Source organism: Triticum urartu, chromosome 6 (genome assembly GCF_003073215.2).
Source record: "Triticum urartu cultivar G1812 chromosome 6, Tu2.1, whole genome shotgun sequence".
NCBI lineage: Eukaryota > Viridiplantae > Streptophyta > Magnoliopsida > Poales > Poaceae > Triticum > Triticum urartu.
This window is the reverse complement of record NC_053027.1, coordinates 571,259,999-571,287,829: the sequence shown is the minus strand read 5'-3', so window position 1 is coordinate 571,287,829 and position 27,831 is coordinate 571,259,999. Positions and strand designations below refer to the sequence as shown.

The following is a 27,831-nucleotide window of genomic DNA, read 5'->3' as shown; positions in this document are numbered from 1 at the left end:
GGGCCCTTTTTTATCTCATTATTTATTTTACTAGGTCTAAAATTAAATGAGCAGATTTAATCATAGAAAACGTGGATAACACTCATGGCTAGTGCTGCTACAAGAGAAATAAAAAAATTGGATGATTTAAAGCAAAGCTTTCACTTGATATCCATACACATAAGCAAGCATGTACGAACAATATGTGATAAGTTGCAAACACCAGCCGCCAGCCACACACCCCAAACGCTAAACAAAAAGAACCACCGGTCACCCAGTCCACCGAGCCCATCCAGGCAAATTGATCGCCCCCGTCGTTCTCGGAGCTCCAATCATCCGACAGAGCTGAGCCAAGTTTAAAATACAAAACCGTCAAAAAGAAAGAGAGTTAAAGATACGACGCCCACGTACAAAACTCGTAGCTCATAGATATACGTGGCCATAACTCGGGTCGGGCCTAACAAAGCCCGAAGCAGAAAACCTAGGCCCGGCCGTCGGGCCTAGGATTGAGGCCCAAGCCTGGCCCGTCAGTCAAAAAACCTATCGAGCCTTGGGCCAGGCCTCTTCCAGAAATTGAAAAAATGACAAGCCCAAGCCCGGCCCTGTCAGGGCATCGAGCTTAAAATCTAGGCCCAGGCCCGGCCCGTGGGCAAGGTCGGGCCAGGTATACTCAGAGTCAGGCAGCTCATCTCGTACACACGTACACAATCCGTACATACATACGCACATGCCCACGTACAAAACGCGTAGCCACCGTGGAATTCCATTCCAAAGCCGACGGGGCGAAGCAACCGAGCCACCCCGCGCCCGCCCCCGCCCCCCACCACCGACGGGCGGGCCCCATCACTACCCGGGCCCACACGTCATCCTCCGCCGTCCAACCACCTGCCAGCTCCACGCGGTGCGCGGCCGGAAGCAAGAAAAAGAAAAGAAAAAGGGCGTCTCCTCCTCAGCTCCTCCCCACGCCACGCGTTCCGTCCGTTTTCTCCTCCCCACGCGGCGAGCACCCGCTGCTTTCCCCTTTTCGCACTCCAGTCCCTCCCCCCGCCGGCGACGCCGCCGCCGCCGCCGGGAGGATGGCCTCGGCGGGGTTCCTGGCGGGCTTCCTCCTCGGCCTGCTCGCGCTCGCGGCGGCCGAGGCGGCCGCGCTGCTCTGGGTCGCGCGCCGCCTCCGCCGACGGCAGGAGGGGGCCGCGGCCGCCGGGCAGCCCGATGGCGAGGAGCTCCCGGGCGAGCAGCCGTTCCCCTGCGAGAAGAAGGTGAGGAGTAGGCAACACGCCCCACTACCTGCCGTAGCTTAGTTCGCTTCTCGATTCGGCGGCAGCAACTGCTCCGGAGCTTCGCGCAGATGCGGCGGGGGCTAGGGGTCGGCTGCCGGTTTCCCCCGCGCTCTCCTAGGAGTTCGTTCGGTTTGCGAGCTCGGAACCGCGCGTAGTTCGTACTTGGTGGTAGTGGCTTTGCTTAGGGTGGTTGGATACTTGGATTGCTGCTGATTGGGGGCAGCAACAGTGCGCATTCGTGCCAGTTCTTCCTCCCCCCAATTGCGGTGGCTGAAATTGGGGGAAACTCTGGGTTGCTAACTGCACTGCGCATTCGTGCTAACCACCCCAAACCCCCACAATTTTAGTGGCTGGGCTGGGGAATCAGACATGGGTTTGTGTTCAGGGTTCTGCTTTAATTTGGATCCAGGGTCCCAATGTAGTTTACGACGCTGTGGTTGCAGTTTGCTACTTATGTATTCCATCTGTTTATTTCGGAATGTCGAATGTCTCCCAGGCAGTGGGTGCTGATCTGCTTCTGATGACAGACCGCAATCCTTGTGTTATATTTAGCATATTGAAATTGAGTGTCGCCTTCTCACGTTAAATTGGTGTTCCTTTTTGGCACCAGTATACGTAGTCCCAGTTGGTAACTAGAAAAATCATGTAGTCCATGAGTGGGAATTGCTACTCCGTGTTTGTACATATCATATTTGCATACTAGTCAGGTTCCCAGGGTTTTTAATCGCTTCTGACAGTGACATGCACCTTTAATCTGTGATGCTATCCTTTAGCAAGCCTAGCTGTTAGTTCTAGCAATGTCAGAGCTCAGAAGCAATACACTGAAGGATACATTTTATGTCTCTGTTGGATGGCGTGTCCTAGATGCTCTTGTCCTAATTTAAATCTGAAATATGGGATGACTCACATTAGACGATTTTGGGATGCACATGTAATAGAGTGCATAAGTCCTTTGCTTATTATATCAAGGAGTCTACGAGTATGATGCCTGCTTAAGAGCCTTGACCTTGAGTATAAGCAACTTGCCTCTGGTTATGAGAACTCGTAAAGCCTCACTGTCACTGTTGACCAAGATACATATGGATCGACCTTAGCCAGAAGCTATAACACTACATCTCGCCTATCACTCTGTTTACATCATGATATTATGAATGTGCACTATCCAACTTATATTGTGCAGGCAAGGATTGACCAAGATACATATGGATCAACCTTTGTCTTTATAAGCGCTGTTAATTTTGTCCACGCAAGGATTGTATTTACGATGTGCACTATCCAACTTATATTGTGAATAGGATGGCTGAAGAAAAAAAATATGCAACATGAATTTGGCCAGTGAAGGGCTTTTTTAACTTTGCATTCAGTTTTCATCAAATTGCTTTGGCTTGAAGGATATGCAATTGCTTTGCATTTAGCTATTGCATGTTTCAAAGTTTCAGTGAAGGGCTTTTTTAACTTTGCATTCAGTTCTCATCAAATTGCTTTCGCTTGAAGGATATGCCATTGCTTTGCATTTAGCTATTGTGTGTTTTATCGCTAATGATCATTGATGAAGCCTACTCACATTACTGCCATATATATTGACAGGGCTCTCTGTGGATACTAGAGCCAGAAAAGCTACCAAAAGTTAGTAATGAGCGCTTATCAAGTGGAGGTCCCAAAGAGACGAAGGAGAAAAAGAGTATTGTCGAGGTTTTTCCTGCAAAGAAATCGGCTAAAATCAAGGGGCACTCACTTAGTTTGTCTGGTCCTGATGGCCCTGACACTACGATTGAGCTTTTGAATTGCACGGTCGTTGCTGTTTCTGCATCAAGTATGTCCTCGCGCAAATGGTCAGTGCTACAGACAAATGAAAATGCTTACCTTTGATCAATAGATTATCAGACATCTTTTTCTAGGTGTAAATAAATGTGAAGCTAGTTAATATTTTTTGGGACAATAGCTATTCAAGTTTGAGCTTGCCTTATTAAGTACCAAACAAATCTGAGAAGTATATTTGATGAATTGCATTGAATGTCTTGGTTCGAAGGTAAATCATACATGTTACAATCAGCTAAAGATTAAGTACATAAGTTTTTTGATGAAGGGACTCCTGTAAGAACGAAATCTATTTTGGAGGACAAGTAGAAGTATTTGACAAGCAACTTTATGTGCCTTTCATCAAGCTGTTTGGCTACAGCTGGTAGACTCTTATGCTTAACCTATATGTGATTGTGCTACTGTTGCTTACTTTCAGGACTAAGAGGTATCCGATAAAAGTGGAAAGCCAGGAATCTGAGATATATAATGGAAGCAAGGTGTGCTTTCTTTATGCTGAGACTTCATGGGAGAAGGAATCATGGTGTAAAGCACTTCGTCTTGCAGCTACTGCTGACAAGGAGAAATTGAATTGGCATGCTAAGTTGAGCAAAGAGTTCGGTAATTATATATCATCATTGAATTCTGAATACCCGTGTTTCCTAAAGCCTACAGCAATGTCAGCTGAGGATCATGAGGTTATGGATAGTGAAACAAAGACGGACGGGTCTTCCAAAGTTCGTCTTTTCCTCAAAAAGCTAGCAAAGAAGGCATCTACAAAGGTTCCCGTAGAGGGTAAAACAAGTGCTGCGTCATCCACACAAGGTGAAAGGAAGATGTTAGATAAATTACGCAGCTATCAGGCTGCACCGTTTATTGAATCCTTCCTAGGTCCACAAGAGGACAAGTTCAGTAGCAGCTCATCACAAGATACAGCAAAACCCAGTGTCCCAACTGCTCCATCGAGTCACACTGGACAGCTTCCAGCTTTTCCTGATGTAAATGCAGATGATAAAGTTGTGGATGAAGGTACACTCTGTTGGAACCTTCTATCCTCACGGCTCTTTTTCGATGCTCAAATGAGTGATGAGATAAACAAGGCCATAAAAGCACGTATTCAGGTTAGATTATACTGCTCATGTTCAAGAAATCTGTCTGTGTGTTCTTTCCTTTTTGTTTATTCATGATTCCCATTTGTACAGCGAACATTATCAAGCATGAGGACCCCAGCTTATGTGGGTGAAATTACACTTACGGAGTTCAGCCTTGGAAAACTTCCACCTTATGTGCATGCGATGAGAGTTCTTCCACTGGATTTAAATGAGCTGTGGGCCTTTGAAGTTGATTTTGAATATTCAGGCGGAATATTGTTGGACATTGAAACGAGGCTTGAGGTTGAGGAACCAGAGTTACAAAAGGATCTCATGAAAACCAATTTCGGAACAGACTCTAATGGGGAGGTTGACTCCGAGCTTCTTGAGAGTATTGAGCAGTATGGTAACCAGTTTAGAGGTTCACAGAACTCAGTTTCTTCAGTGGAAGGAAAAGACGAAGCAGGTTTGTTTAAACTTTATATTCTTCCTTGGAAGTCTTGTCTATGCTTGTTCTACCGAATGACCAAATGATTCTTAAGAGAATAAGAGAGCCATTGTCTTTCTGCAAAATGTCCTGATCAACCCCTATATTCATAGTCTTTGACATGTTAGTTCCCTATGTTGGTTTTGTATATACCTGTAGCAGACTTCAGATAGACATTGCTAGGATTTATGATTTCAGGCTTGCATCAGAGCTTAGGTTAATAGTTTTGTAAGTATTCCTATGCAATTTGGGAATACTGGTTTCATGTATCTGCATTTATTATTTCTTGATGATTCTACCAAAACATCATATTAATAAAAAGGGCTCAAATTATGATCCATCGACATTGATTGTATGTACATTATGGTCTTCTGTATCAGATGCTAGTCAGTCAAAGAGCACTGGATGGACATCAACTTATATATCAAGGTTGAAAAATATGTTGCACTCAATAGCCGATCATGTCTCACAGGTTTGCTCTTCTGCTCGTTGTCTCCTGACTCGCGATTCATGTGTTTTACCTATGTATTCTTATGGATGTGTTATGCATAGAGAAATGTCAAAAGCTTAAGATCAAATGTGCCGTTACATTCTTCTTGCAGGTTCCACTTTCTCTGGCGATAAAAATCACATCTGTTAGAGGTACCTTGCGCATACATCTGAAGCCCCCTCCGTCGGATCAACTCTGGTATGGATTCACATCTATGCCTGACCTGGAGTGGGACTTGGAATCCTCTGTTGGTGATAGGAAAATTACCAACAGTCGCATCGCATCACTTATTGGTAACAGAATCAAGGTAAACAACACAACCTTCCTCTGAACATGTTGTTCCTTTTCTGACTTAATACATGTCTAACAGCGAAACACACCATGCTGTGTCAGGTTTCGCTCCGTGATAGCTTGGTGCTTCCAAACTGTGAAAGCATTTCCATTCCAGGGATGTTGGCAGAAAAGGATGACTGGGTCCCCCGCAAGGATGGACCTTATATCTGGCTCAACCATGAACCCACCGAGGCCAAAAGCCATGTCGCAGCCGCCACACCAACCCATCCTGAGGAAGCTGGCCCCAAGGACGATGCCATCAGCAAAAGCAGAGCACCAAGTCTGCCTGCTTCCTCAGCCGGGAGCGAGGAGTCCCTGAAATCCATCGACGAGTCAGCCGAAGACCCTCCTGCAGAAGCATCTCATGCGCAGTCTCTCCTGGCTGAGACTGCCTCTCCTCCTCACCCGGACGCTACCGACGAGCCGAGGAAACCGCTGCTGGCCACGGAGAAGCTCCAGGCAGACTCATCGGAGAGCAGGGCGGGATCCCCACCGTACACCTCCCTGAGGGCCATCATACCTGCTGGGGAACAGCAGCAGCAGCAGCAGGCGGTGGCGGCAGCAGCGGGCTCTGTTGGAGATGATGCAAAGCGGAAGAGCGGGAGGCGGAGCCGGATGATGGACCTGGGGAAGAAGATGGGGGACAAGCTGGAGGAGAAGCGGCGGCAGGTGGAGGAGAAGGGCAGGCACATCGTTGAGAAGATGCGGGAGAACGCGAGGACCAACAGCATGGAGAGAACCACCTCCGCGTAGTTAATTAGCCGGGAGCAGCAAGTTCGGTCAGTCGTGCTCTGTCGATTCTCTTTTCAATCGGGAAACCTGTGTATGGTAGCTAAGCTGAATCATTCCAGATGCATGCCACACATGTATAAATGTTGATTGACAATGAACATCTAGGCAGAACCAGCTAGGACAATGTGTACCCTTAGCTTAATGGTGTTTCAGTGGTACCTGAGTGGCAATCACCATACTGAACTTTTGTAATGTCAAATTAATGGCGTTTCAGTAGTACATGAGTGACATTACATGGTCTACCAAGTTGATGAGGTCCAGGAATCATCTAGGCAGAATCATCTATAATGAACATCTAGGCAGAACCATCTATAATGAAGCATTCTTCTGAACAAATGGTAACAAGTTGATGAGGTTCATGAAATACATTTGTCGAAAAATATGGTCGAAGAAGAACTACACAGAGGTAATGGCAAGCCAAAGTAGAAGTGATGTCCAGTTACGAAGTTATTGCCCAAGGCCAGAACAAGGAAAATGAAAAGAACAATTACACATGAACTTACAACTCAGAAACTACACAAGATAAGACGAAACCGCCGCCCAAACTGGAACATAAAGAAACACACTGGCAAGTAGGGCAACAAGTCGAGACCCCTCGCCGACATATGCCCGCGGATTGAATCTCCTTTGCAGCATAGTAGGTTCAGAAAACAATTTGTGGACCTAGCTCGTTCATAATGGGGCAGTTTTCATTGTTGGCGAGCTGCTTCCTCATGTCCGCCTTGACTTTGTCTTCCCTGTGTCTTGCCTCCTCTTCCGCTTCTTCTTCGGTCATGTTTTCCTTGAGTGCGATGAGTGTTGGGGTAACGACGACCAAGAGCCGCACTTCCTTGATGCTTGGGAGAAATTCCAGTCCAAAAAAGCCAATTTTACAATCGATAAGTCGCAGGTTCAGCACCTCGAGTTTGGGCATTGATGATGCCTTGAACTCCAACGATCCGACCTCCACGTCCATGTAAACAAGCTCGAGCGTCACGAGGCTTCTGAAAAGGCCACTATGGAAAGTGATAGGTAGTGCACTCTGGAACGATTTCTCCTTGATAGACAGAATGGATAGGTTTGGTATGTTCCCAAGGATTCGCAATTCTTCATCGTTTATAGACACCTCGGTGGATTCTAGCTTAATCTTCAGCAAATTCTGGAGCACCTTGATCCATTGCGGCAGTTCATCCATCCAACCGAGAAGCTTGAGGCTCCGGAGATTTTCTGGAGGCGAGGACATGCCATTCAAGATGTCACATAAATCCCATACCTCTGACCGCACTGACAAAGATTCAAGGTGGTCGAGACCTGAAATGGCTGAACAAAACTCCGGGCCATTACCCCTATCAATGCCAAACACTCCTAACTTGCGGAGGTTGGTGAGACCTTCTATCTCTTGTATGATGGCATTTTCCCATTCAAGGTGCACACATTGCAGTGTGTTCAGGGATTTCAGTTCCCCGATCCCTACTGGCACCTTAACAGCATAAGCTTGTATGACCATTGCGCAACAACAAGCGAAAGGTACACAGCATGCTAGTGATGGCCGTTCTTCTCCGATATAGGATTCATTGCCAGCTTTCAGTTGACATAGCTTGCTAAGCTTGGCGATGGTTCTTGGCAGCCTCGTTATTCTTGTATATTTGATGTCTAGTGTCTCAAGTTGTCGCAGGTTACCCACTGAATCTGGCAGGTAATATATTCCTTCACACCCTCTTAGAGAAAGGTATCTCAGATGAAGATGATTCCCAATGTGCTCAAGGTGATAATCGGCTAGATCTTTAGTTCCTTCGAGGTCCAGCACACGAAGAAATCTCATCTTGTCAGAAATATAAAATGGCCTCCACTTGCCAAACACCGTCAATGACCGTATACATGACAACTTCATGGTGGCCTCAAACTGACCTTCGTCTCCATCCCAATTACTGCTTATGGCAAGGTGACGGAATGTGCCTTGGTTGTTTGAGTTGCATCCTTCCTCTAGCCTGAAAACAAGATTTTCCTCCATTGACTTTTTTATGATGATATCACGGATCGGATCATGTACTTGACATGAGTCAGTTCCTTGTGTGCTGCAAAGTGAAATCTGAGTTGGTAATATCATGCTTCTCTCTAGAAGTTCCATGAAGTATCTTTTGGCCGTGGATGTATCCTCTGAGTAACCTTCCGCAACCCATCGGGACACCAAACGTCTCCGGCTAACTATGCGATCTTCAAGGAAGATGGATAAGTACAAGATGCAGGACTTGAGGTAATAGGGTAGGCCATCATAACTTTTCATAAGGACTGTTTTTACGCCCTCAAACTTTGGATTCATCTCCATCTCCAGACTGATACATCGATCCAGTTTCATCCACTCTCCGCAAGTTTTTGTTGGTTGTTCCGCCAAAAATCCACCTATGGTGATTATCGCAAGGGGAAGTCCATTGCACTTCTTTAGGATCAGATTTGCGGGTTCAACCAATTCAGGATAATGCTTAGTTAAATCTGTGGCTTTATCCTTAAATACCTGCAATTGGTTAACATATAATTAGTTTTGACCACTATGTAATTAAGATGAGTCAAGTGTATGGAAACTAGTGTACAGAGTAAAAAATTTTTGACTATCATGTGCATGTTTGGGTGTCTAGTACGCAATAGGCTATGTTTTCTATTGACTTGGTAATAAACATCAGGAATGCAATTAAAAATATTTCTTTCATTATCTATTTTTTTAATTGGAGTGACTAGGACATAGTCCTGTATGTAAGAATTCTAAAACTGAAATATGAAACACTATCTGTTATTATAATACAAGTTGAGTTATAACTTATCATGTTCATCACCCAAACATACTTTGTACCAAATTTAACATCAAGGCATGTTTCCATCAATTCTCTATATGTATATTTTTTTTGTAATTCTCGGAAAGATGATTATGTTATTTGGCTCAGTTTGAACAAAAGGGGAAAAGGAGAAGTACTTTTCTAGCACCATGTACATAAACCAACCTGTTTGGAGAGCACGTAGTTTCAAAAATATGGAAAATGATTAAATTGTATTCATTATAGTTACATGATTCTTTCAAAACATTGTTCCCATATAATTTGGTAAGAGAAGTAGTGAAGTCATGGAATTTGCCAGCTTGATGCTAAGGCTAACCTGGCCTAACTCGGGAAATGGGTTCATGTAATCAGTATTTTGGTTTCACACCTAGCATGTCGAATGTATATGATTCCTAAATATTGCCCCACAACATGATAGCCGAATTTACGTTCTTGCAACCCACTCTGAATTATCTCTTGTAAAGGGGGATGGTTGTGTTGTGCTTACAGTATGCTAATCTGAAATATGACCCTTCGAAGATCTAGATAAAGGGAACTATATATTTTTGCAATTGAGAAAGTGAATAATATGGGTAGTGTTCTTTTAGTACCTTTTCTGTGAAGAGGTCACAAGCACCCTTTTCGTCTAGACCATTGAGCAAGCATACGCACTTTGGGTTTTTGCAACAATGCTTAGCAATATCCTCATGCCTTGTGGTGATCAGAATGACCAAGCTTGGACTATTCATTGCAAGCAAACATGGCAATATTATATCCCATTCCATGGTAGACGAGAGGTCATCAAGAACAATCAAGCAACTCTTTTCTTGTAAACACCAGTCCAGCAGTCCAGTAAAGTCTTCAACTTTCGTTGAAGCAACTTTCCTTGCATCTAGTTGAAATATTAAGCTGCTAAGGAGCTTCTCAATTTTGAAAGGTTGCAAGACCGTGACATAGGCATGTTTTTCAAACATTTGATTGACCTCTTGGCTATGGTAAATATCACTGATTAGAGTGCTTTTCCCAACACCACCCTTTCCCCACATTGCAATGACCTGAATTTGTTGGGTGCTAGAGTGTTCTTGAATCAATTCAATAATATTAGATATTTCTTTCTCCCGCCCAATAAGCTGAAATTCCTCTAGAGGACCTTGCACATTACTGGTGTGTGTGAGGCTCTCTTGGATCATTGTCATTTCATCATCTTCAGAATAAGATTGGCCTTCTTGTATCTCATTCTCAATGGTGTGGGGTAACACTAAGCTTGACGCTGCCTTTGATGAATATTTTGTGTCTTGAAAATCTGAACTCAAACAAACAATAGTTAGACACATTTCCAATGATAAGTCACCCATCATAATAATATGTGTCATGTCATCACATATATAAGTCCTAAGCTAGACAACAATATCAATGTCAAAATGAACCGTAAATCAAGCTCAAATGGTGTGTATACAAATAAGTTTTTCTCACATCATGTTTGATTTTGCCAAGAAATTCTGAAAGCAGGTGAGGAATTAGTAAATAAAAAACCATACACGACCATGAACACAAATTATTCTTGAATCATGCGAAAAGTTGAGCAGTACTACAACAAAATATAAAGTTAGTGAAGAAACAACGCACTCACATGACCAAATAGAACATGAAATTCATTTACACATTAGCAATACGTATGCCAAAAGTGTTCTTGTAATTTCAAATTTATCAAACCATCACAACATTATCCATGTACTACACTAGATGGCAGCATCCCCATCCCAACACGGCAACCTCTCCAATGGAACGGTGCAGTGGCATCAACAAGAAATACAGGGTTGGTGACTGATCTTGGAGGTTGCATATGTCTCTGGTGAGGGGGCTGTTACCGGGGTCATCAAGAGAAGTTCCACAACGGTCCCAGTTGGCGACCTTGGCTAACCTTGTCCAACACACAAATTAATCTGTGTGGGATGTTCCACAAGACCAAACGCGTCAAGATAATTTAGCTTTGCGCAGTTGTTTAATGGCCCATATTTTCGGTGACATGTCTAAAAGAGAAAAAAAACTTCAGCTAATATCTGGAGACGCATCTAATCCAAATTAGGAGACTAATGCTAGCGTGACTGCAAAACAAATAAATGAGGATATTAAAGTTGACATATCCTAACGGGCTTTCGATAACCAAGATTTGGAGCAAGATGAAAGAGTAACAAAAAGCTATTTCCAAAATTGAACTAGCTAGTACCTGCTGGTGGAAAGCATAGATGGTCTGCTCAGCAGACAATTTCTTCAGCTTGGAAACCTTACTTTTCTGGCCTGGACACAAGCTTGCAACTTCAACTCGCTCCGCGGACACTACGATTTGGCTCCCCATTTTGTTTTCGGGCAAGCAAGCCATGATCTGGTGCCACTCTTCCATGGTGGATAGGTCCGTAAGCACAATGAGGTACCTCTTCTTGTTGACGTGCGTGCCGTCTTGGCGCGCCAGCTCTCGACCCGTCTTTGCCTCCTCCAGCTCCAGCTCCAGCTCCAAAGGAGAATCAGCCACCTCTAGAAAAGTTTCTTGAAAGGCAAAGTTGTTCCGTAGACCGAGCTCCCCGGTACCTTCTATCTAGAGCATTGATTCGTTTCGAGATTTGTGCAGTTAGGAGCCTCACGAGCAACGCATCAGTTCGATGCAGTGTAATTAGCAAGAGCTGTCCTGTCTAGGTACAGGTCTGCACGCTAGGTCCTGTAATCCTGTGGAGTCCACCTGTTTCTGGAGCTGTGCGCGTCGTGGCACTCAGTGGCGGTCAGCAGCCACCTCCTGCCCCACGCATTAACTTCTATCACGTCTTTTCAGCCACCCACCCACTCTTATCTGTAGCACACTAGGCCGCTTCCACCTCGTTGCAAATCCACAGCTCGTCGGACGTCCTTGGCGGTACTGCTGCTCATAGAAACAGCTCCAGATTGTGAGAGGAAAGGGAGACGAGAGAGAGAGAGAAAACGACCAGAGAGAGAGAGGGGTGGTATGGAAGAAAAGAGAAGTGTTGTCCATGAGAGAGAGAGAGAAAAGAGGAGCAAGAGATGCGGTTGAGGCAGGGATCTCTTTCTCCAAATATCCGACGCACACGTGAGAGAGAAAGAGGAAGAAGACTGTTGTGCAGTCTTGTCAAAGAACTGTGATGTGCATGCATGTAGAGAGAGATATAGTGTCAGAGAGTGTGTCCTGCCGTCTTGTCAAATAACTGTGTAAGGAGAGAGAGTCCATGTTCTGTTCTTGTCCTACACTGTAAATGGTGTCATTTTCTACTGCCACGGTCTGCAAATTGTTTAGTCTATGCACATATCCCTAAATGGTTGGACGGCAGTGATAGGAGGTACCACGTAGGCCGAGCTACAAAAAACCGTTCTCTTCTTGAAACTGTTCCACCATACTTTGGACAAACTCTTGGGGTTGGAAAGGCCGCGTCACTCTGACCCACGCGCGGCATGGAAATTTCACTTTTATGGTTGGATTGTCATAGGCCTCTAGGATGATGGAGGTATGCCCAGCGGTGCCACTTGTTCCCCACACTCCGATCACTCCAATTTGGCCCGAGCCCGAGCCCGCGCCATACCTGACGATCAGCTGGGCAAGATCTATCCCTGGTCTTGATTCATGCTGATTCATGGCATGTCTTGTTGCTTCATCAACGCCGAGCATGGCATCAGTAGCGCCGGTGTTGATGGAGAGGTCTGGAGCTTTGGACGCACCGTCGATGAGGCGGTAGCATGCATTCCTCTGGCTCACGTCCTCCACCTTGGCACGCAGCTCCTTCATCTGCTGGACGACATGGCGCCGGTCGAGGATCGTGCGAGGGATGCCCCACCAGGTTTGCCCGTGGACGCGGAGGACAACGTCCTGGAAACCATCCTCGACGTCGTAGGCGACGTCGCGGACCTGGTTCGCCCAGGTCGCGACCACCTTGCTTAGCTCGTCCCTCTCATCATCGTATGCCACCATCAGGAAAGATTGCATCCTCTCCAGCTCGTCCGTGATGAAGGCCTTGTCGTGCTGGACTCCGAGCTCCATGGCCGCGTCCTCCATGACGGCGGATTTGGCGCACCCAACCGCTCCTTTCAGCACAGACTTGCCGATGCTCACCGCCGTGGACTCCATCGGTGTCGATCGAGCTTCTCTCTCCCTCCCTCTCCCTGTGAGCGTTTGTGTGTGGATGGGATCTGAAAATGCAGGTCTCCGGCTCTAATGCCATGATTTTGGTTGATAATGGAAGTTCATGCGCGGCCTCGATGGTTCACAACTTCAACCAATTGTTAATCAAGGTTTGCCAGGCCTCTGATCGAGATTTGCTTAGTACTTAATTCTATTCTGTCCCCTAATTAAGCTGCTTGGACTAAGCATGCATGTGAGGCTCTTCCTCCACTAACCCACGTCATGGATTAAAGTTAAGAGAAAAATCAATCCATGCGGCTTTGATGCCAGGCTTGCCAGCACAAAGTTTGACTATTTATCAAGATCGATCGATATCGAACATGCATGCATGTTTGTGGTTTAAAAATTGATTCAAGCCATGTAGCCTTAATCCTTATGACTCCATATTTGAGTATATCCGGAGTTTGGATAACCCGGCCTGACTTTGGACGATAAGTCGCCAATGTGCTTTGATTATGTGCTTGGAGATTTTCACGAAGTATTTGGGATGTTACCTTTGCTGCATATTGCATTGTAAGCCGGCAGTATGAACTGATTTCACAGGCCATCTAGCCTTGATTATATGGCTCATCATTGAGCATCTTTTGGTTCGATAACCCGCCCTGATAGCAGGCTTTAAGTCGCCAGGATATCTTGCCTTGAGCAATCAAAATAATGATATTTCATGACTCCGGGTTGTTACTGGCCCCGGATTATAATTATCTAGGCATCACCATGGTATTAATCTACAGGTATGTCTTTAAATAATGGAATGAATATTTTGGTTTTGATAAACTGCCCTGGCTATAGACTTTAAGTCGTCAGTATACTTTGGATTGCGCAATTGGGATTATGCATTTATGAATACTTGGATTATCACCCTCACTGGATGTGGGCACTGTAAGCCGGCAATTTGAGTCAATTCTCCAGGTATGTTTTTAAATTGTTGGATGAATATGCGAGGTTTGATAATCCGCCCTGGCTTTGGACGTTAAGTCGCCAATATATTTTTATCGCGCCATTGGAATTATGCGCTTATAAATTATTGGATTATTACCATCATTGGATATGGCGATGTAAACTGGCAGTAATGAGTCAATTCTACATATATTGCCGGATTATCCAGCTCCAGGTTATATTGTTCAATATTGAGTTTATTGAGGCTATGAGCCGCCAAAGTGATCTTTTCAAAAACTGGACATGATTATGAGCCGCCATGGATGGGGTTATCAATTCCTATTTTTTTTTGCAAAGGTTATAAGCCGCCGGGTTGTATCCCGGAGGACAATGGATGTGCATTAAGTCGCTATTGGCTAAGAGCCGCCGGATTATATTATTCCAATCTTTAATAGACAACTTGGCTGGATTTTCATTATGATATTGAATGATTGAGGTTTTCAAAGTCGTTTCAACACAATGGCTATTATTTCTTTATCAATGGATATGATTTATTCCGCAATGGAAGAAATAGTCCCGAGTCGCTGCAGGCTTGCTACCCGGCACTTGGGGGCTACATTATTCAGATTGATATTACATCAAATACGCAAGTCCCATGTCACTGCCAGCATGCACCATGGACTTGGGGGCTAATGCAAGGTCATTTTTTTACTTGCGTTATTGAAGACCCGACTCATCACATCATAATGAGCCGGCCCCTGGAAGCTACCAATTGCTCCTGTCAAACAATTCAAAGTACACAAACCTTAATCCATTATATTGAAGGGTCCACTGCTCAGTTGATAGAGCACAAGGCTCTTAACCTTGTGGATGTGAGTTCGAGCCCTATGGTGGGGGTTACATCATATGATGTTATTTTTAAAAAAGTATATATAAAGTCCCAGCTTAGTATTATCTTGCTGAGCCGGCCCTTGGGGGCTACACGTTGCTGCTCAACTCCACATGATCATATCTACAAAGTTCCTGCTCACTAATGACCTGGCACTTGGGGGCTACACATGGGAAGTTCAAAATATGCAGTTTATGATTGGCGGCTTACATGAACAACCCGGATTTCTCCAAGTTGTAGCATATATATTAAAGCAAGTCTTAAACTATCACCATGTTCTCCTCTTAAGAGTTGGGGGCTACACGTGATATGCATATAAAGGAGGAACATCTTCAAATTCTCAGTTTTGAGCAAACCAGGAAGATCAATTGTGTGATGCGGTGTTGGCAACAATCATGACCCGGCTTCTATAACAGTCATGACCTAGAGTCACCAGTTTTTATAACCCGACGATTTTGGAAATCATAACTCGGCAAGTTTTATATTTTCAAGATAGCTGGATATCAATTGAATATTTCAAGACTAATATTTTGTCAAGTCAGAGCATTGAAGGCCGACTCAAATGGATTCTTTATTTAAAATATTTCTTCTACAATCAAATGGGCTATGAAGTTGGTCTATTGACCCAGACTTTCCAGAAGTAGGAAATGACAAGGACTTAAGGATGATCAGGATCAGTTTAACATGGACAAATCCAAATTAAACCGAGGACTAATGTCGGGGATATACCCCGTGGTATGACCTGGCCGAAAATATGAACCGGACGGACTTGGCGGCTCATCAAAGACCCGACTAACACTTGGCGACTCACTGGAGACCCGCCCGAGCCTCGGCGACTTATTAGTGACCCGGTGGGTGGGTCGGACGATCGACAAGGCCCAACGGCCCAAAAGGTGACTCGTAGGAAGGCCGGCTTATGTTCTGGTGGGCCAGCTTAAGAGGAAATGCATGAGGAATATTTTCGTTACAAGGAAGCAAGACCCGGACTTGTATCCGGCTTGTATTAGAAGATAGGCTAGTCCTAATCCTGGTAGGACTCCACATGTAACCCGCCCCTCCAACTTATATAAGGAGGGGAAGGGCACCCCAAGAAGGGGGGGAGTAATTTCTAAGGCTAGATACAACAAAAGGCGAGCCGGCTTATACTGCAACTCCCTGATGAGCATAATAAGACCTAGCCACAAACAACATGTAGGGCTATTACCAGATAATGTTTGCCGGGGCCCGAAGCTGTCTAAACCCTTGTCTTGTGTGTTAACCCGCCTCGCGTCTCTTGATTTCGATCAACCCCTCTCAAGCTACCACATAGATGCGTTGGCCTCACGACTAAGTCCTTTTCACGAGGACATCTGTCGTGACAAATCCACGACACCACTAATTCAATTTCCATCCTTGTGTAGAAACGATCAAGCATTGTGAGCCTTCTGAAAAGGCCAGTCTGGAACTGGAGTACATCAATCTGAAACCAACTATCCCACAAACCCAGAATGGATAGGTTTGGCAGGTTCCCAATGACTTGCATGGTTTCGAGGTCCCCTGATAGCTTGCTGAGTTCTAACCTGAGCTTCACAAGATTTTGGAGCCCCTTGATCCATTCCGGCAATTTGTCGAGGCTACCGGATAGCTTAAGGCTCTGCAGGTTTTCTGGAGCTGCGGGCATGCCATACAAACAACCATCTAGGCTATCACTTGACTGCACTGACAACGATTCAAGACGGTTGAGACTAGAAATAGCTGAACAGAAACCCAAACCATTTCTCTTGTTGATGCCGACCACTCCTTGCTTCTGCAGGCCAGTGAGACCTTTTATCTCTTTTATAATGGCATTTCTCCAAGCAAGGTGAACATATCGCAGTGTACGCAGGGCCTTCAGTTTCCTGGTCCTGCTTGGCACCTTAACACCAGAATCATCTATGCCCCTAATGATATTAGGGTATATTTTGCTGCAACCGATGAGAGATGATAGCACGGGAAACGTACAACCGGTTTGAATGACGGCGGTCCAATAATACAATAGGTGTTTAGGCATGGTGTCCTACAATAACCAGTTGTGGCTATTTGTTTTCTATTTTTTTGGCTACATAAGATGTTCTAGGCACTATACTTTATTCATTTTAATAAATGATTGTGTGCATGGCTTGATGCAAAAGGTAGAGCGTAACATTTAGGAAGACAAAATTATACCCACACTCTTGTATTTGTTAGATAAAACGAGAAATAAACGAGACACGAATTTTTACGTGGAAACCCTTGCGGGAGAAAACCACGGACGCACGAAGGCGCAATCACTATGAGGAGAAGTATTACAAGTACGAGACGACAGGCCGTCTTAGGTGCGACTACATGGGGTATATATGAGGGCAATGCATGAGAGTCGTTGGAGGACAAGTAAACGAGTTGTACTCGTACGCGTCGGTACCAACGCAAAGGCCCACACTGTATGTACCACGTCTAGTCCAATACCGCACTAGAATTTCGATCATAATTTAACAATCTCCACCTTGAGCCAAATTCCCTCCAGTAGTCAAAGAAAGTGAATAACTCCATCCAAATCAGTATAAACACCTTGTGTGTCAAAGTCCATAGGACTAGTGAGAAATACCAACTAAGCCTGAGCAAAGCTCAAACTTATTTGTAGAAACTGGCTTTGTCATCATGTCAGCAGGATTATCATGAGTACTTATCTTGTATACCTTCAAATTGCCTTTAGCAACAACATCTCGAATATAATGAAATCTGACATCAATGTACTTTGTTCTCTCATGATACATTCAATTCTTTGTAAGATATATGGCACTTTGACTATCAGAAAATATGGCAGGGCAAGATAAATCTCCACAAAGCTCAGCATACAAACCTCTCAACCAGATAGTTTCTTTGCATGCCTCAGAAATAGCCATATACTCGGCATCAGTAGTGGAACATGCCACAATAGACTGCAAAGTTGCTCTCCAACTCACAGCACAACCACCAATGGTGAAAACATAACCTGTGAGCGAACTTCTCTTAGCCAAATCACCAGCAAAATCAGAATCAACAAAACCAACAAGTCCATCTCTAGTTTTCCCAAACTGTAAATAAGCATTAGAAGTACCACGCAGGTATCTGAAGATCCACTGAACTGCTTTCCAATGCTCTTTTCCAGGATTAGCCATGTATCTACTGACAACACTCAATGCATAAGATAAATCCGGACGGGAACAAACCATGGTATACATAAGTGAACCAACTGCACTCGAATAGGGAACTCTAGACATGTACTCAATATCTGCATCTGACTTAGGACATAAAACTGATGATAATTTGAAGTGTGTAGCTAACGGAGTACTCACCGGCTTGGCATTATGCATATTAAAATGACGAAGAACTTTATCAATATACCCCTTTTGACTTAGATATACTTTTCCAGATGGTCTATCTCTGGATATTTCCATGCCAAGTATTTTACCTTAATGATCTTTAGTAGTTGCGGATGCTTGCTAGAGTTTCAATCATAAGTGCATATGATCCAAGTAGAGAAAGTATATTAGCTTATGCCTCTCCCTCAAATAAAATTGCAATAATGATTACCGGTCTAGTTATCGATTGCCTAGGGACAAATAACTTTCTCGTGACAACAAGCTCTTTACTAAAACTAATTTAGTTGTGTATTTATCTAAACAACCCCTAGCTTTTATTTACTCGCTCTTTATTTTCTTGCAAGCCTATCCAACAACACCTACAAAGTGAAAGATCGTGGATGTCGCCTAGAGGGGGGGGTGAATAGGCGTTTTAAAATAATTATGGTTGAGGCTTGAACAAATGCGGAATAAACCTAGCGGTTAATTTGCCAAGCACAAAGCCTAAAACAACTAGGCTCACCTATGTGCACCAACAACTAATGCTAAGAAAGATAAGCAACTATGTGATAGCAAGATATATGACAAGAAACAATATGGCTATCACAAAGTAAAGTGCATAAGTAAAGGGCTCGGGTAAGAGATAACCGAGGCATGAGGAGACGATGATGTATCCCGAAGTTCACACCCTTGCGGATGCTAATCTCCGTTTGGAGCGGTGTGGAGGCATAATGCTCCCCAAGAGGCCACTAGGGCCACCGTAATCTCCTCACGCTCTCGCACAATGCAAGATGCCGTGATTCCACTAAGGGACCCTTGAGGGCGGTCACCGAACCCGTACAAATGGCAACCCTTGGGGGCGGTCACCGAACCCGTACACTTTGGCAACCCTTGGGGGCGGTCACCGGTACCCGTCAAATTGCTCGGGGCGATCTCCACAACCTAATTGGAGACCCCGTCGCTTGCCCGGAGCTTTGCACCACAATGATTGAGCTCCGAACACCAACAACCGTCTAGGGAGCCCAAGCACCCAAGAGGAACAAGCTCAAGGGTACCAAGCACCCAAGAGTAATAAGCTTCTCAACTTGTAACTTCCATGTATCACGTGGAGAACTCAAACCGATGCACCAAATACAATGGCAAGGGCACACGGAGTGCCCAAGTCCTTCTCTCTCAAATCCCACCGAAGCAACTAATGCTAGGGAGGAAAATAAGAGGAAGAACAAGAAATAGAACACCAAGAACTCCAAGATCTAGATCCAAGGGGTTCCCCTCACATAGAGGAGAAAGTGATTGGTGGAAATGTGGATCTAGATCTCCTCTCTCTTCTCCCTCAAAAACTAGCAAGAATCCATGTAGGGATTGAGAGTTAGCAAGCTCGAAGAAGGTCAACAATGGGGAAAGAACACGAGCTCAAAGGATAAGGTTCAATGGGGAAGAAGACCCCCTTTTATAGGAGGGGGAAAATCCAACCGTTATGTGCTCAGCCCGCACACGAGCGGTACTACCGCTCCATGAGCGGTACTACCGCTCAGGCGCAAGAAACAGGGAAAAGGAGCAACAAAACATGAACCTTGGGGCGGTAGTTGTTGGGGAACGTTGCAGAATTTTTTTTCCTACGGTTTCACCAAGATCCATCTATGAGTTCATCTAGCAACGAGTCATCGGATGCATCTACATACCTTTGTAGATCGCGAGCGGAAGCGTTCAAAGAACGGGGCTGAAGTAGTCGAACACGACGTGATCCAAATCACCGATGACCAAGCGCCGAACGGACGGCACCTCCGCGTTCAACACACGTACGGAGCGGATGACGTCTCCTCCTTCTTGATCCAGCAAGGGGGAAAGATAGGTTGATGAAGATCCAGCAGCACGACGGCGTGGTGGTGGATGCAGGGCGTCACAGTAGCAGGGCTCCGCCTATACTACGAGAGAGAGATGTAACGGGGAGAGAGGGAGGCGCCAAGGGCTGGTGTGTCAAGTCCCTCCTCTCCCCCCACTATATATAGGGGTGCTAGGGGGGGCACCGGCCCTAGGAGATGGGATCTCCTAGGGGGGGGGCGGCGGCCAAGGGGTGGAGGCTTGCCCCCCAAGCAAGGGGGCGCCCCCTTTAGGGTTTCCCCCCAACCCTAGCCGCATGGGCCCTAGGGGAGTGGCGCCCCAGCCCACTTTGGGCTGGGTTTCGTCCCACTTTAGCCCATGGGGCCCCCCGGGATAGGTGGCCCCACCCAGTGGACCCCCGGGACCCTTCCGGTGGTCCCGGTATAATACCGGTGACCCCGAAACTTGTCCCGATAGCCGAAACAGCACTTCCTATATATAATTCTTTACCTCCGGACCATTCCGGAACTCCTCGTGACGTCCGGGATCTCATCCGGGACTCCGAACAACATTCGGGTTACTGCATATACATATCTTCACAACCCTAGCGTCACCGAACCTTAAGTGTGTAGACCCTACGGGTTCGGGAGACTAGCAGACATGACCGAGACGACTCTCCGGTCAATAACCAACACCGGGATCTGGATACCCATGTTGGCTCCCACATGTTCCACGATGATCTCATCGGATGAACCACGATGTCGAAGATTCAATCAACCCCGTATGCAATTCCCTTTGTCAATCGATATGTTACTTGCCCGAGATTCGATCGTCGGTATCCCAATACCTCGTTCAATCTCGTTACCGGCAAGTCACTTTACTCGTACCGTAATGCATGATCCCGTGACCAGACACTTGGTCACTTTGAGCTCATTATGATGATGCATTACCGAGTGGGCCCAGTGATACCTCTCCGTCATACGGAGTGACAAATCCCAGTCTTGATCCGTGTCAACCCAACAGACACTTTCGGAGATACCCGTAGTATACCTTTATAGTCACCCAGGTACGTTGTGACGTTTGGTATACCCAAAGCACTCCTACGGTATCCGGGAGTTACACGATCTCATGGTCTAAGGAAAAGATACTTGACATTGGAAAAACTCTAGCAAACAAACTATACGATCTTTATGCTATGTTTAGGATTGGGTCTTGTCCATCACATCATTCTCCTAATGATGTGATCTCGTTATCAATGACATCCAATGTCCATAGCCAGGAAACCATGACTATCTGTTGATCAACGAGCTAGTCAACTAGAGGCTTACTAGGGACATGTTGGTGTCTGTTATTCACACATGTATTACAATTTCCGGATAACACAATTATAGCATGAATAAAGACAATTATCATGAACAAGGAAATATAATAATAATGCTTTTATTATTGCCTCTAGGGCACATTTCCAACAGTCTCCCACTTGCACTAGAGTCAATAATCTAGTTACATTGTGATGAATCGAACACCCATGGAATTCTGGTGTTGATCTTGTTTTGCCCTAGGGAGAGGTTTAGTCAACGGATCTGCTACATTCAGGTTCGTATGTAATTTACAAATCTCTATGTCTCCATCTTGAACATTTTCACGAATGGAGTTGAAGCGACGCTTGATGTGCCTTGTCTTCTTGTGAAACCTGGGCTCCTTGGCAAGTGCAATAGCTCCAGTGTTGTCACAGAAGAGCTTGATCGGCCCTGACGCATTGGGTATGACTCCGAGGTCGGTGATGAACTCCTTCACCCAAATTGCTTCATGTGCTGCCTCCGAGGCTGCCATATACTCCGCTTCACATGTAGATCCCGCCACGACGCTCTGCTTGCAACTGCACCAGCTTACTGCCCCACCATTCAAAATATACACGTATCCGGTTTGTGACTTAGAGTCATCCAGATCTGTGTCGAAGCTAGCGTCGATGTAACCCTTTACGACGAGCTCTTCGTCACCTCCATAAACGAGAAACATTTCCTTAGTCCTTTTAAGGTACTTCAGGATATTCTTGACCGCTGTCCAGTGTTCCTTGCCGGGATTACTTTGGTACCTTCCTACCAAACTTACGGCAAGGTTTACATCAGGTCTGGTACACAGATGGCATACATAATAGAACCTATGGCTGAGGCATAGGGGATGACACTCATCTCTTCTGTTTCTTCTGCCGTGGTCGGACTTTGAGCCGAGCTCAATTTCATATCTTGTAACACAGGCAAGAACCCCTTCTTAGATTGATCCATATTGAACTTCTTCAATATCTTCTCAAGGTATGTGCTTTGTGAAAGACCTATGAGGCGTCTTGATCTATCTCTATAGATCTTGATGCCTAATATATAAGCAGCTTCTCCAAGGTCCTTCATTGAAAAACTCTTATTCAAGTAGGCCTTGATGCTGTCCAAGAGTTCTATATCATTTCCCATCAAGAGTATGTCATCTACATATAGTATGAGAAATGCTATAGAGCTCCCACTCACTTTCTTGTAAACGCAGGCTTCTCCATATGTCTGCGTAAACCCAAACGCTTTGATCATCTCATCAAAGCGAATGTTCCAACTCCGAGATGCTTGCACCAGCCCATAAATCGAGCGCTGGAGCTTGCACACCTTGTCAGCATTCTTAGGATCGACAAAACCCTCCGGCTGCATCATATATAGTTCTTCCTTAAGGAAACCATTAAGGAATGCCGTTTTGACGTCCATTTTCCATATCTCATAATCGTAGAATGCGGCAATTGCTAACATGATTCGGACGGACTTCAGCTTCGCTACCGGTGAGAAAGTCTCATCGTAGTCAACCCCTTGAACTTGTCGATAACCCTTAGCGACAAGCCGAGCTTTATAGATGGTCACATTACCATCCGCGTCTGTCTTCTTCTTAAAGATCCATTTATTTTCTATGGCTCGCCGTTCAACGGGCAAGTCAGTCAAAGTCCATACTTCGTTTTCATACATGGATCCTATCTCGGATTTCATGGCTTCTAGCCATTTGTCGGAATCCGGGCCCGCCATCGCTTCTTCATAGTTCGAAGGTTCACCGTTGTCTAACAACATGATTTCCAAGACAGGGTTGCCGTACCATTCTGGTGCGAAACGTGTCCTTGTGGACCTTCGAATTTCACTAGGAGCTTGATCAGAAGTATCTTGATCATTATCATTAACTTCCTCTCTAGTCGGTGCTGGCACCTCAGGAACATTTTCTTGAGTTGCGCCATTTTCCGGTTCAAGAGGTAATACTTCATCAAGTTCTACTTTCCTCCCACTTACTTCTTTCAAGAAAAACTCCTTCTCTAGAAAGGATCCATTCTTGGCAACAAAGACCTTGCCTTCGGATCTGAGGTAGAAGGTATACCCAATAGTTTCTTTTGGGTATCCTATGAAGACGCATTTTTCCGACTTGGGTTCGAGCTTTTCAGGTTGAAGTTTCTTGACATAAGCATCGCATCCCCAAACTTTTAGAAACGACAGCTTAGGTTTCTTCCCAAACCATAATTCATACGGTGTCGTCTCAACGGATTTCGACGGAGCCCTATTTAAAGTGAATGCGGCAGTCTCTAAAGCATAGCCCCAAAAAGATAGCGGTAAATCGGTAAGAGACATCATAGATCGCACCATATCTAATAGAGTGCGATTACGACGTTCGGACACACCATTACGCTGAGGTGTTCCAGGTGGCGTGAGTTGTGAAACTATTCCACATTTTCTTAAGTGTGTGCCAAATTCGTGACTCAAGTATTCTCCTCCACGATCTGATCCTAAAAACTTGATTTTTCTGTCACGTTGATTCTCAACCTCACTCTGAAATTCCTTGAACTTTTCAAAGGTTTCAGACTTGTGTTTCATTAAGTAGACATACCCATATCTACTCAAGTCATCAGTGAGGGTGAGAACATAACGATAGCCACCGCGAGCCTCAACGCTCATTGGGCTGCACACATCAGTATGTATGATTTCCAATAAGTTGGTTGCTCGCTCCATTGTTCCTGAGAACGGAGTCTTGGTCATTTTACCCATGAGGCATGGTTCGCACGTGTCAAATGATTCATAATCAAGAGACTCTAAAAGTCCATCTGCATGGAGCTTCTTCATGCGTTTGACACCTATGTGACCAAGGCGCCAGTGCCACAAGTATGTGGGACTATCATTATCAACTTTACATCTTTTGGTACTCACATTATGAACATGTGTAGCATTACGTTCGAGATTCATAAAGAATAAACCATTCACCATAGGAGCATGACCATAAAACATATCTCTCATATAAATAGAACAACCATTATTCTCGGATTTAAATGAGTAGCCATCTCGAATTAAATGAGATCCCGATACAATGTTCATGCTCAAAGCTGGCACTAAATAACAATTATTAAGGTTTAAAACTAATCCCGAAGGTAAATATAGAGGTAGCGTGCCGACGACGATCACATTGACCTTGGAACCATTCCCGACGCGCATCGTCACCTCGTCCTTTGCCAGTTTCCGCTTATTCCGCAGCCCCTGCTTTGAGTTACAAATGTCAGCAACTGCACCGGTATCAAATACCCAGGAGCTACTACGGACACTAGTAAGGTACACATCAATTATATGTATATCACATATACCTTTTGTTTTGCTGGCCTTCTTGTCTGCTAAGTATTTGGGGCAGTTCCGCTTCCAGTGACCGCTTCCCTTGCAATAAAAGCACTCAGTCTCGGGCTTGGGTCCATTCTTTGGCTTCTTCCCGGCAGCTTGCTTGCCGGGCGCGGCAACTCCCTTGCCGTCCTTCTTGAAGTTCTTTTTACCCTTGCCCTTCTTGAACATAGTGGTTTTATTCACCATAAACACTTGATGTTCCTTCTTGACTTCTACCTCCGCTGATTTCAGCATTGAAAATAACTCAGGAATGGTCTTTTCCATCCCCTGCATATTGAAGTTCATCACAAAGCTCTTGTAGCTTGGTGGAAGCGACTGGAGGATTCTGTCAATGACCGCATCATCCGGGAGATTAACTCCCAGCTGAGTCAAGCGGTTATGCAACCCAGACATAGTGAGTATGTGCTCACTGACAGAACTATTTTCCTCCATCTTACAGCTGAAGAATTTGTCGGAGACTTCATATCTCTCGATCCGGGCATGAGCTTGAAAAACCATTTTCAGCTCTTCGAACATCGCATATGCTCCATGTCTCTCAAAACGCTTTTGCAGCCCCGGCTCTAAGCTGTAAAGCATGCCGCACTGAACGAGGGAGTAGTCGTCAACACGTGTCTGCCAAGCGTTCGTAACGTCTTGGTTCTGTGGGACGGGAGCTTCACCTAGCGGTGCTTGTAGGACATAATCTTTCTTGGCAGCTATGAGGATGATCCTCAGGTTCCAGACCCAGTCCGTATAGTTGCTGCCATCATCTTTCAGCTTGGTTTTCTCTAGGAACGCGTTGAAGTTGAGGACTACGTTGGCCATTTGATCTACAAGACATATTGCAAAGAATTTAGACTAAGTTCATGATAATTAAGTTCATCTAATCAAATTATTCAATGAACTCCCACTTAGATAGACATCCTTCTTCTAGTCATCTAAGTATAACATGATCCGAGTCAACTAGGTCGTGTCCGATCATCACGTGAGACAGACTAGTCAACGTCGGTGAACATCTTCATGTTGATCGTATCTTCTATACGACTCATGCTCAACCTTTCGGTCTTCTGTGTTCCGAGGCCATGCCTGTACATGCTAGGCTCGTCAAGTCAACCTAAGTGTTTGCATGTGTAAATCTGTCTTACACCCGTTGTATGTGAACGTCTGAATCAAACACCCGATCATCATGTGGTGCTTTGAATCAACGAACTGTCGCAACGGTGCACAGTTAGGGGGAACACTTCTTGAAATTATTATGAGGGATCATCTTATTTACTACCGTCGTCCTAAGTAAACAAGATGCAAAACATGATAAACATCACATGCAATCAAATAATAAACGTGACATGATATGGCCAATATCACATAGCTCCTTTGATCTCCATCTTGGGGCTCCATGATTATCTTGTCACTGGCTTGACACCATGATCTTCATTATCATGATCTCCATCATCGTGTCTCCATGAAGTTGCTCGCCAACTATTACTTCTACTACTATGGCTAACACGTTTAGCAATAAAGTAAAGTAATTTACATGGCGTTTCTCAATGACACGCAGGTCATACAAAAATAAAGACAACTCCTATGGCTCCTGCCGGTTGTCATACTCATCGACATGCAAGTCGTGATTCCTAGTACAATAGCATGAACATCTCATACATCACATATAGATCATTCATCATTCATCACAACTTTGGCCATATCATATCACAAAGCACTTGCTGCAAAAACAAGTTAGACGTCCTCTAATTGTTGTTGCAAGTTTTACGTGGCTGAATTAGGGTTCTAGCAAGAACGTCTTCTTACCTACGTGAAAGCCACAACGTGATTTGTGAACTTCTATTTACCCTTCATAAGGACCCTGTTCATCGAATCCGCTCCAACTAAAGTGGGAGAGACAGACACCCGCCAGCCACCTTATGCAACTAGTGCATGTTAGTCGGTGGAACCGGTCTCACGTAAGCGTACGTGTAAGGTTGGTCTGGGCCGCTTCATCCCACAATACCGCTGAAGCAAGATAAGACTAGTAGCGGCAAGAAAGTTGACAAATCTACGCCCACAATAAATTGTGTTCTACTCGCGCAAGAACAACTACGCATAGACCTAGCTCTGATACCACTGTTGGGGAACGTTGCAGAAAACAAAAATTTTCCTACGGTTTCACCAAGATCCATCTATGAGTTCATCTAGCAACGAGTCATCGGATGCATCTACATACCTTTGTAGATCGCGAGCGGAAGCGTTCAAAGAACGAGGATGAAGTAGTCGAACACGACGTGATCCAAATCACCGATGACCAAGCGCCGAACGGACGGCACCTCCGCGTTCAACACACGTACGGAGCGGATGACGTCTCCTCCTTCTTGATCCAGCAAGGGGGAAGGAGAGGTTGATGAAGATCCAACAGCACGACGGCGTGGTGGTGGATGCAGGGCGTCACAGTAGCAGGGCTCCGCCTATACTACGAGAGAGAGATGTAACGGGGAGAGAGGGAGGCGCCAAGGGCTGGTGTCTCAAGTCCCTCCTCTCCCCCCACTATATATAGGGGTGCTAGGGGGGGCGCCGGCCCTAGGAGATGGGATCTCCTAGGGGGGGGCGGCCAAGGGGTGGAGGCTTGCCCCCCAAGCAAGGGGGCGCCCCCTTTAGGGTTTCCCCCCAACCCTAGCCGCATGGGCCCTAGGGGAGTGGCGCCCCAGCCCACTTTGGGCTGGGTTTCGTCCCACTTTAGCCCATGGGACCCCCTCGGGATAGGTGGCCCCACCCGGTGGACCCCCGGGACCCTTCCGGTGGTCCCGGTATAATACCGGTGACCCCGAAACTTGTCCCGATAGCCGAAACAGCACTTCCTATATATAATTCTTTACCTCCGGACCATTCCGGAACTCCTCGTGACGTCCGGGATCTCATCCGGGACTCCGAACAACATTCGGGTTACTGCATATACATATCTTCACAACCCTAGTGTCACCGAACCTTAAGTGTGTAGACCCTACGGGTTCGGGAGACAAGCAGACATGACCGAGACGACTCTCCGGTCAAT

The 27,831-nt window shown here is 45.5% G+C and overlaps 2 protein-coding genes across 2 annotated transcripts; one reads left to right on the top strand and one right to left on the bottom strand.

The window, feature by feature from the left end:
• Positions 1-944: 944 nt before the first annotated feature.
• Positions 945-6,491, top strand: LOC125515598 (testis-expressed protein 2-like). The gene is made up of 7 exons (XM_048681096.1): positions 945-1,238; positions 2,847-3,091; positions 3,496-4,177; positions 4,259-4,613; positions 5,015-5,106; positions 5,237-5,431; positions 5,518-6,491. The coding sequence occupies exons 1-7, from the start codon at positions 1,056-1,058 to the stop codon at positions 6,208-6,210; spliced, it is 2,445 nt and encodes an 814-aa protein (XP_048537053.1). The 5' UTR covers positions 945-1,055; the 3' UTR covers positions 6,211-6,491.
• A 135-nt stretch (positions 6,492-6,626) lies between these two features.
• Positions 6,627-13,247, bottom strand: LOC125515599 (disease resistance protein Pik-2-like). The gene is made up of 4 exons (XM_048681097.1): positions 12,408-13,247; positions 11,253-11,579; positions 9,647-10,338; positions 6,627-8,740 (listed from the first exon to the last, which is right to left on the bottom strand). The coding sequence occupies exons 1-4, from the start codon at positions 13,159-13,161 to the stop codon at positions 6,893-6,895; spliced, it is 3,621 nt and encodes a 1,206-aa protein (XP_048537054.1). The 5' UTR covers positions 13,162-13,247; the 3' UTR covers positions 6,627-6,892.
• Between the last annotated feature and the right edge of the window lie 14,584 nt (positions 13,248-27,831).